We start from the raw sequence: 11317 nt of genomic DNA on the forward strand, positions 1-11317 counted from the left end.
ATGTTACTTTAACTTAACAAATTAAGTTAAACAATTTTAACTTTTTATAAGTTATAAGTTATGTCAACTTTTTTCGTCAAAACTTAAAATAGTAGGTTGAACTGACTTGCAAAACGTAGTTTCAACTTCATGCTGCTTTTTCTTTACAGTGTAGGCCTAAATAAAAACTCAATTGTCAAGGGCTATCTTGCAACAAAAATCTGGCATGCTTTGGTTTCTTTTATAAATCTCTTGGACACAAACACACCAATGAGATTAGACCCTAGGACAATATTCTGTTTTTGTGACCTCCCCTCTGCAGAAAGAATGATAAAAGGAAAACTCTTGCTTGCCAGTCTTCTTTAGGTCTTCATGTAAATTCAAAGGCCTGTGGCCTGTTAATCCGAGGATAATGAGAAAACCCCTGGGTACAAAAAAGGAGCCCCTCCCATTCATCCCCCGAAGCACACAATTCACAGCTAACACACACTGGGCACAATCTCTTCCATGCCCCCTTTTCAGTGGCCCAAATGATGTGTAATCCCAGTCTAAACATGACAGGCAAAAGGCTGTGATATTGAGATAAGGATTGAGGTGTTGAACAATGGTGTGAGATACAATGCCTGTATCAGCCATCAAACGTGTCAAACAAGGGGTTTCTGATCTGAGCATATGGTCATATGCTTTGGGCAGTACAGCTTTATAGTTTAACAAACTACTTTGTTTATATGCATGCGATACTATAAGTGTACATTGGATCTGAACAAAATAACTTTGCCATGACAACTTTAACCCTAATAAGACCCTTGGGGTCAATTCTACCCCCAAGCCACTTTTCTTTAGTTTAAAAACATGGTTTCCTTTATCTCAGTGGAATAAGATTTTGTGACTTTTCCAGATTATAATTTGCATCCAGCTGGACATTTATTATCTTAATGCACCTCTAATATGCAAACAGCAGCCTCTAGTGGACAGGAAGAGTATCGCACTATTCTCCAATGGAGTTTTACATCAGTTAATACATTTTAAATGGATCAAAAAGGTTCATCAAAGTTGTCTTGAGACAAGAACAGATATTGGTTTTAAGACAACCATAAGAAAAGGGTTTGATTCCCTTTAAAGGGGCCATGGCATGAAAATTTGACTTTTTCCATGTTTAAGTGCTATGATTGGTTCCCCAGTGCTTCTATCAACATAGAAAATGTGAAAAAGATAAACGCAGTAAATTAGTTTACAAGCACATGAAAAAATAGGTAGTTGAAATTTGGCTCTCCTTATGATGTCATAAGGAGCTCTTATTATAATAATATCAGCCTATTAATCTGCACTATCCAACCACAGCACTGCCATTTAGAGCAGAGAAAAGCACAATTGAGTTTTAAGTGCAACAAACCACCATCATTGTGATCAGTGTTTGAATTTCATCAGCTCATTTGCATTTTAAAGGACACACCCAAAACGGCACATTTTTTGCACACACCTACAATGTGGCAATTTTAACATGCTATAATTAATAATTTATATGGTATTTTGAGCTAAAACTTCACATATGTGCTCTGGGGACACTAAAGGTTTATTTGAAATCTTAAAAAAGTCTTGTGCCATGGCCCCTTTGAAATTTTGACTAGTATAGTTTATTTTACAGGTGACACGTATTAACAAAGAAGCAGGCTCATAGGAAAGTTTTCATATCACTGATTTATTATGTAATTTTTTTTCCAAAACAAAAGCATGTTCATCTAACAAATAAAGATAATAATGTACAGTAAAATATTTACAGAACATACTACAAAGATAGGCAGCCGATACAACATCTATCTTACAGCAAATAAACAATAAAAAAGTTACAAAATAAAAATAAACACATATGCAAACCTTTAACTAGTTACACATAGTCTTCATAATTTTCAAGTATGAAACGCCAAAAACATAAAAACAATAACATTGGTATTGAAATGGATTTTTTATGTAGTTTTTGTTTCATTGCATTAATGTTGTTGTGACATGGAGCAATTGTTAACCATGTGCACTGTAGTAAAGGCTTTTGTCAAATTTCTTCTGGGTTTTTCTGGGAAGCACAAAACCATAAACATTCTTTAGCACGCATCTGTCCTTTTCTCGCTTGACTAGTGTTACTCCCATATTTTACATTTTGACAGATCCAGACAGATGCATTCACTGTATATATTATACAACTGTTGTTACTGGGTTAAACCCTAAACCTTGTGTTTTAAGTGCCGTGCTCCACCAGTTGAGCTACATTAACACTGCTTCATGTAATTTTGTCTACATGCATTTCATAACAGTGTTGCTGGTTGTACCGTAACGGCTGTATGTTTGCGAAGATACTGTTTCAGCTTTAACACTTAAGATTTACAACCAAAAGCAATGTTAGTGAATATTGTGACATGCAGATTTGTACTACATTTAGAATAAAGCAGGCTTGTAATGTAATGCTCTTTATGTTGATTGTAGCATACTGGGAGCAGATTTTAGAGGTAGCTGTTCTCTGAAAATGGGCGTGTTTCAGTACTTGAAACAATCGAATGTTTGCCATCCTCTTGCACAACAACATTCCCGTTTTCCGTAACGTTACTTGGTGTGGGGCTCACAGGTTCAGGGGTTTCTACATCTTCCTCAGGCTGCTGTGCATTAAATGGCTCAGCTACTGAAGGGTCTTCTTTTAGTTGAGTTCTTTTAAGTTTATTCTGTAACTTAAAACAGAAGCATTTATTTAACACAACACCAATAAACTGTAGATGCCTTTGTGTAACATTATATTTGGATGGAAAAGACATGAAACATTTAAAGAAGAAAATATTTACCCATGTCAAGTTGATTTTTCCTGAAACAGATCAAAAATGGCAAGTGTTAAAAATGCTTAAAGTCGTTTTTGTAAAATCGTAATATTGTGCGCCTATTTAGAAAATATCAAAGCTGAGCTCATGGTTCCCACACCTTAGCTAACTTCAAATTCAAGGACTTTTCAAGGACTTTCCAGGTCCAATACCCTCAAAATTCAAGGACTAGATGTGGGGACACATTTCAATTGAGAGCAAGGTTACATCGTGTTACCTTTTAAGATACACTGTTACAGTTCCCTTTCGAGGGAACTCGCACTGCATCACTGCGTTGACACTTTAGGGGTAAGTGCATCTGAATGTGTATATCAAATTCAATGGTGAGCCTTTACAACAAAGACAGGGTGACGCGGGAGCCAGGAAGTATATTGCTATCTGAAATATTGCCAAAGACGGTTTTACAGGGACGCAGGAAGTATGACAAGGGAGACGCAGCGCCTCGTTCCCTTCTCAGTGAACAATAGTTACATACGTAACCCGAGACGTTTTCAGGTGTCAAACACAACTATGCAAAAAAGCATTTTGGTATGAATCAACATTCGCATACAGAAGATATAAGCATTTAAAACAAACCGTTTAGCACGCGTGCTTAAAGTCTAGAACTTTATGATATTATCCTACACTACACAGGGAATAATTTTTTGTATGAAATAGATCCAAGCACTTTCAATGCCCTGTATCTGGGTGATTCTCACGAAACCATTGAAACACCACGGCACTAATGATTTTAGCTTTAAAATGTGTAATATAGTAACATTAAAAAGCATCAGAATTAACACAATACTGTGTTCTACCTTGCACAATGTGTGATTTCAATTTTATCTCATTTTCTGCTGAAATTCTCATTACCGCAATGTGTCCGGCTTTGTTTGAAAATGCGTTATGTTGTAATTTAATCAAATTAACACAAACATATTAGGAAAAAAAATAAATGGATGTTTTGCTAGACTACTTTAGATGACAGAAAAAATATTTACTGAATATTCATGTATAATAATAATGAAGAAAAATTAGGAAAATTATGTGTCCATGCCTGATGTTCTCATCCTCCGCAACACTTTTTGAGAACAGTTTAAGCACACATACAGAATTTTAATAAAGTTTGATTTTGAGTGACCAAGCACATGGACCAGTTACTTCAAGATGGCTACCAGGTAAGATCATTTTTTTACAGTTAATTTGAAATATTGTCTTGTCAGAATGCTTACACGACATTTTGATTATCATTACCGCAACAGATGCTTATTAAATGTTAATTTAATTAATAGAAGCATAATACTTTGATTTTAAATGCATGTGCAGAATCTCCAAATTATGTTCTTTCAGGTTTGTCATGTCATTTTGAAAATATGTCAGTGTTGATGTTTTCTGACTGTTGCGGTAATAAGATTTTTTAGGACTAATTTTTTAAATTATGTTACAAAAAGTGTTAAATGATAAGTAAAAGTTTTTAAATTAATGTTCCCATTTACTCCAGACTTTGTTTTTCAATGTCTGGTGGGAAAAAAGTAAATTTAAGCAATTTTTACATTTTCATGCTTGACATTTTTAAAACCAAGTTTTCGTGAGAATCACCCATCTATGTATGTATATTTTCAAAAACTTCCAGGGATTTCAAGGACCCGTGGGAACCCTGTGAGCTGTCATAAGCAAAATATGTTTTGGTACTTAAGATAAATTAGGTTTCTTACTCTTTTTGAGAAAAAACATTATAACAATTCCTGTAACTATCAGCAACAGAACTCCAAAAACTGCTCCCAAAATGGCAGCTCTGTCAGAGGGCGTACCCTTTTCTGAAAAACAAAACATTTAACAAACAGAATCTACATTAATATTAAAATCAAAACATCAATACTGACAAAATTATGAAATATTGGATATTTTATAGTCTTCTGGGGTCTCATATATAAAACTGGCCGTGGGATCCTTACTACAAGTCTACATACGCACAAAGGCCGAAAATGGCATAGGCCAAAAATATTAAGACTTATAAAACAAAGCAATGTTTCCTGTATAAGTCACAGATCACCTGCAAGTGTGCGTACATGAATCATCCTCAGATCCCACCCTGCAAGCCCGTTGTTTTTTATAGATCACAACCTTTGCGTGGGTACGCAAGCTTTATAAATGAGGCCCCTGGTGTCCTTCTTGTTCACCAATTTAGGAACTAGGCTGCACCCACGTAAAGTTCTCAGGTTTCACTTCTGTACTGTACACCACGTTTACTCTTTCACATATTAACTGACTTTAATAATGACTTTTTTTGGTGATTAAATAAGTTGAAGGTCTCACCACAGATCCTGTCTGATGTTGAAGTGCCTGGAGTTTTCTCTACATATCCAGAATCACATCTAGAGAAGCAAAATGAAAAACACAGCTATTTAAACAAGAGCATGCTCTTCATAATTTTTTTTTTAAATATACAAGCACACAAGGTGCATTATATGAGTAAGCTTTCACATACGTTGTCCATTTTTCACAGGTGGTGGCCGAATTGTTGTTGCTAAATGTCCCGATTTGACAGTCTTCACAAACTGTATCACTTTCTGGTGAACCTGTAAAAAAACAGAGAAATAAACAGATTAAAGGTGGAGTCTGTGATTTGGAAAATGCTAACATAGCCTGATAGCATTTAAGGCATCTGATCCCATCCGGCCAGAAATTTTGCATTTTAAAGATGTTTAAAGATGAAGGTATACATTAGATTAGACAGCAGGTATACAAACCAGCTTTGTGGATTTTCTGTCCTGCGCTGCAGACTTTGTGTGGCCTACAAACGCTGCAGTCATCGTCTTTGGTACAGAAGTATCCAGGTTTGCATTTGCATACACTAAGTTTGTCCTTGGGAGTGGGAGTGATTTGTGGCAGAAAATTTAAATCTATTAAAAAGCAAAACAAGAAAAATAAAATAAAAGAGTGAGTTTTAATTTCAAAACATAATCTGTTCAATACATTATCCAGATCAGTCAAAAAATTAAAGATACATTTATTTGAACAAATAACCAACACTTTTATTAATCAAGATTTGTTTATAATAGTTTTACTCACTGGTGTCACAGCTGGGTTGGGGCTTGCATTTGGTCTCACTTGTGTATCCGCTCTGATATTCTCCTTCTGAACAGTCCTGACAACTCGGGTCCATACAGTCATCATTCATCAACATCCTCTTCCCTGTAACACATTCATTGTTAATGCATGCAAACAGTACAGGATCACATCCAATATATATTCACATTCACCAATAATGCATATAATTACAGATGCAGCTATACATTATATATACACTGATCAGCCATAACATTATGCAAGCGTAAGGGTCTTAGCGACTTTGACAAGGGCCAAATTGTGATGGTTAGATGAGTGGGTCCGAACCAACAGACGGTCTAGTAAAGTCCAAGCCTTGATGAGTCAGACCTGTTTTGGTGGCAAAAGTGGGACCTACACAATATTAGGCAGTCATAATGTTATTGATAATCGGTGTATGCTATATACATTATATAGTGTAATATTCTTCTTTTCTGCTTGAAAGCAAATTATGTGAGATTTGTGGAGATACTTTCATTATCATACAAATTAAACAGACCTGGTCCACATTTCTTGCAGCATTTGCCATCCTTCTCATAATGTGTTTCCTTTTCACAAGACCACACAAGGTAAAACAATGTGACCTGTTAGGGGTAAAAGGGAGGAACATTATTTAAAGAAAACAACATTATTTTCTTATGGGAGATCCCAGCATTCATAACCTTAATCTGTACATTTTCATAGACATTTGAAGGATGTTAACATACAAATCTAAAATCCAGTGTCATGAAATTACACTTTTAAAAAGTTTGGAATCGCTAACTTATTTTTTATTACCCCCCACATTTCATAATAATAATAAAGCATCTATTCTCTCCTGAAAAATCCAGCTAAGACCAGCATAAGCTGGTGAGCTGGTTTTAGCTGGTGTAGCAAGCTGGTCTACCTGTGTTTTGGTCACTTTTTAAGGACTTAGCTGGTCAGGCTGGAAGACCAGCTGACCCACCCGCTTGACCAGCTTTGCCAGGCTGGGGGTACCATCTTAAACCAGCTACTGCCACCTTAAACAAGCTAAAATCAGCTACCAGCTTATGCTGATCTTTGCTGGATTTTTCAGTAGGTTTGGATTTTATCAAACTTGAGATCTCAAATATGAGATCATTTTTAAAGAATATTGAAAGACTTTCCTTTTTTTGAGCTTGTATAGGCTGCTGTCATTTATTATTCAATTCAAAATCTTATGTTGGCACAATTATGTTTGTCTACTCTACTGAAAAATCCAGCTAAGACCAGCATAAGCTGGTGAGCTGGTTTTATCTGGTCTCCCGGCTTGGTTTTAGCTGGTATTGCTGGTGTAGCAAGCTGGTCTAGCTGTGTTTTGGTCACTTTTTAAGTTGGTCTAGCAGGACTTTGCTGGTCAGGCTGAAAGACAAGCTGACCCACCAGCTTGACCAGCTTTGCCAGGCTGGGGGTACCATCTTAAACCAGCTACTGCCACCTTAAACAAGCTAAAATCAGCTACCAGCTTATGCTGGTCTTTGCTGGATTTTTCAGTAGGTTTGGATTTTATCAAACTTGAGATCTGAAATCTATGAGATAATTTTTAAAGAATATTGAAAGACTTTTTTTTGAGCTCATATAAGCTTCTGTCATTCATTATTCATTTCAAAATCTTATGTTGGCACAATTATGTTTGTCTACCCTACTGAAAAATCCAACTAAGACCAGCATAAGCTGGTGAGCTGGTTTTATCTGGTCTCCCGGCTTGGTTTTAGCTGGTATTGCTGGTGTAGCAAGCTGGTCTAGCTGTGTTTTGGTCACTTTTTAAGTTGGTTTAGCAGGACTTAGCTGGTCAGGCTGGAAGACCAGCTGACCCACCAGCTTGACCAGCTTTGCCAGGCTGGGGGTACCATCTTAAACCATCTACTGCTACCTTAAACAAGCTAAAATCAGCTACCAGCCTATGCTGGTCTTTGCTGGATTTTTCAGTAGGTTTGGATTTTATCAAACTTGAGATCTCAAATATGAGATGATTTTTAAAGAATATTGAAAGACTTTCCTTTTTTTAGCTTGTATAGGCTGCTGTCATTTATTATTCATTTCAAAATCTTATGTTGGCACAATTATGTTTGTCTACTCTACTTAAAAATCCAGCTAAGACCAGCATAAGCTGGTGAGCTGGTTTTATCTGGTCTCCCGGCTTGGTTTTAGCTGGTATTGCTGGTGTAGCAAGCTGGTCTAGCTGTGTTTTGGTCACTTTTTAAGTTGGTCTAGCAGGACTTAGCTGGTCAGGCTGGAAGACCAGCTGACCCACCCGCTTGACCAGCTTTGCTAGGCTGGGGGTACCATCTTAAACCAGCTACTGCCACCTTAAACAAGCTAAAATCAGCCACCAGCTTATGCTGGTCTTTGCTGGATTTTTCAGTAGGTTTGGATTTTATCAAACTTGAGATCTCAAATATGAGATGATTTTTAAAGAATATTGAAAGACTTTCCTTTTTTTAGCTTGTATAGGCTGCTGTCATTTATTATTCATTTCAAAATCTTATGTTGGCACAATTATGTTTGTCTACTCTACTGAAAAATCCAGCTAAGACCAGCATAAGCTAGTGAGCTGGTTTTATCTGGTCTCCCGGCTTGGTTTTAGCTGGTATTGCTGGTGTAGCAAGCTGGTCTAGCTGTGTTTTGGTCACTTTTTAAGTTGGTCTAGCAGGACTTAGTTGGTCAGGCTGGAAGACCAGCTGACCCACCAGCTTGACCAGCTTTGCCACACTGGGGGTACCATCTTAAACCAGATACTGTGACCTTAAACAAGCTAAAATCAGCTACCAGCCTATGCTGGTCCTTGCTGGATTTTTCAGTAGGTTTGGATTTTATCAAACTTGAGATCTTAAATCTATGAGATGCTTTTAAAGAATATTGAAAGACTTTCCTTTTTTTTTTTTGAACTTGTATAGGCTGCTGTCATTCATTATTCATTTCAAAATCTTATGTTGGCACAATTATGTTTGTCTACTCTACTTAAAAATCCAGCTAAGACCAGCATAAGCTGATGAGCTGGTTGGTCTCATGGCTTGGTTTTAGCTGGTATTGCTGGTGTAGCAAGCTGGTCTAGCTGTGTTTTGGTCACTTTTTAAGTTGGTCTAGCAGGACTTAGCTGGTCAGGCTGGAAGACCAGCTGACCAACCAGCTTGACCAGCTTTGCCAGGCTGGGGGTACCATCTTAAACCAGCTACTGCCACCTTAAACCAGCTAAAATCAGCTACCAGCTTATGCTGATCTTTGCTGGATTTTTTAGTAGAGTTGGATTTTATCAAACTTGAGATCTCAAATCTATGAGATGATTTTTAAAGAATATTGAAAGACTTTCCTTTTTTTGAGCTTGTATAGGCTGCTGTCATTTATTATTCATTTCAAAATCTTATGTTGGCACAATTATGTTTGTCTACTCTACTGAAAAATCCAGCTAAGACCAGCATAAGCTGGTGAGCTGGTTTTATCTGGTCTCCCGGCTTGGTTTTAGCTAGTATTGCTGGGGTAGCAAGCTAGCTGTGTTTTGGTCATCTTTTAAGCTGGTCTTCTTGACCCACCAGCTTGACCAACTTTGCCAGGCTGGGGGGTCCAGCTTAAACCAGCTACCAGCTTATGCTGGTCTTTGCTGGATTTTCCAGTATAGGGACAAAAATAGCTGCTTTAAGGTAGCAGTAGCTGGCTTAAGTTGGTCTTCCCGGCCTGGCAAAGCTGGTGCGTCAGCTGGTCTTCCAGCATGACCAGCTAAGTCCAGCTAGAAAAGTCACCAAAACACAGCTAGACCAGGTTGCTACACCAGCTAGCTGGGAGACCAGCTAAAACCAGCTCACCAGCTTATGCTACAACTACAAACATTTAAGCAAACACCTTATAATTAAAACGTTTTAAGATCATGGGAATTGAAACAGGTTTAGACGGTCACAAAGTAACTGCCTCATATTTAAATGTATTTCATTTCTGAGCCTGGGTGGTGTCTGTCTGAAACCCCAAACAGATCACGGGGGGATCTCAAAACTGAAACGACATGCGCAGACGGAAAGTACCCGACACTCCCCACCACAGAACAGCAGTTTTTGTAGCATATAAACGCATTCTTTTAGCGAATATTCAACAACACACAATGCAACGATCAACAATTGACAATGCAAATAACTGATACCACTTATTTAGATCCGTATGTATGTATATATTCCTTCCCATTCTACTTATTCAAAACGAAAGTGAAAGTAATGCATCAACAACAATACTCCATAAATCTCTTTAATGGCCCCCGAACGTTCTAGATATTGCACAAGTAGCGACACAATGTTACAATAACAATACTGAAGAAACACTACAATGTAAGTTACAATGTAACGAACAGCATCGTGAACATTAATATTAGCAGTTTTAAAGCGAAACGCATTGAAATGACACGAGCGGTCACTTACCACAATACAAAGAGTGTAAAATATCCTCATGATGGTAACGGATCTTTGAAAATAACCTCACAGACACAACACACTGAAAACAAACGACAGTGCAGCTCTGAGTCTCTTGAAGACACGGCTCCTCTGATAAGACTAGTAGGGTAAAAGGGAATTCTCCCAGACACGCCCACACGTGACGTAACCATTTCTGCTTTATTCCAAGAAATGAGTAAAAATAATTTTTTATTTATGTATTTTGGCTCCTGGAAGATTATATCTTATAATTTTATAGTTTACGGTAAATGTTTTAAAGTTGTCATGTTAATTATTTAGCATATGTTATGGACATTTACAGAAGAATGGCTGGATTTTATTAATTGTCATCTTTACTACCATGTTTTTGTAGCTAAATCTTAATTGTGGCTTGGCTATAGTCAGCTATTGAGGATTATAATATGACCTGACTGTTTTTTATTTGATTATACTTTAAATGCTATTTGTGCTAATGTGTTGCATGTTGATAATCTGTCATTCGCACACCATGACAATTGGCATCTCAACTTACCAGAACTTCCCACTTCCCGTTACCATGGCAGTTGACTTTCACTTCCTTGTAACCTTTACACTATACTATTTAGACACGTCATTTGTGGCAAAAACATTTTTGTCTCTTATCTGGAATCGGCTTTCCTTGATTTATTCCCTTATATGCTTTTAATATGATTTATTTTTGAGTTGACAGTAATAAGAACAAATTAACATAGCTATCAAAGTCTTATGTGTGACAGAATAGTTTGCACAGGAGAATAGAAAATAATTAAAATAGCTAATAAATAAATAAATGCATAAATACATACAATTCCATCTACGTCTACACTAGCCACAGGTAAATCCCACTCCTGCTGCAGGGCTCTCCCTCATGAAGCGATAAAATTTCCAGGCTTATATCCTAGAAGCAGCAGGTACTTTCCCACATTTTAAGGAAGTTGTTTTACTGGGAAAGGACAGGAAAGA

The 11317-nt window shown here is 37.1% G+C and overlaps 1 protein-coding gene across 1 annotated transcript; it reads right to left on the reverse strand.

Moving 5' to 3' along the window:
* Positions 1–1659: 1659 nt before the first annotated feature.
* Positions 1660–10475, reverse strand: cd40 (CD40 molecule, TNF receptor superfamily member 5). The gene is given in 8 exon segments (XM_073875518.1): positions 1660–2693; positions 2805–2824; positions 4532–4633; positions 5133–5191; positions 5305–5719; positions 5889–6011; positions 6424–6508; positions 10325–10475. Coding segments are annotated over 8 exon segments (1056 nt in total). The 5' UTR covers positions 10355–10475; the 3' UTR covers positions 1660–2471.
* Positions 10476–11317: the final 842 nt, after the last annotated feature.

This window comes from Misgurnus anguillicaudatus, chromosome 13 (genome assembly GCF_027580225.2).
Source record: "Misgurnus anguillicaudatus chromosome 13, ASM2758022v2, whole genome shotgun sequence".
Lineage (NCBI taxonomy): Eukaryota > Metazoa > Chordata > Actinopteri > Cypriniformes > Cobitidae > Misgurnus > Misgurnus anguillicaudatus.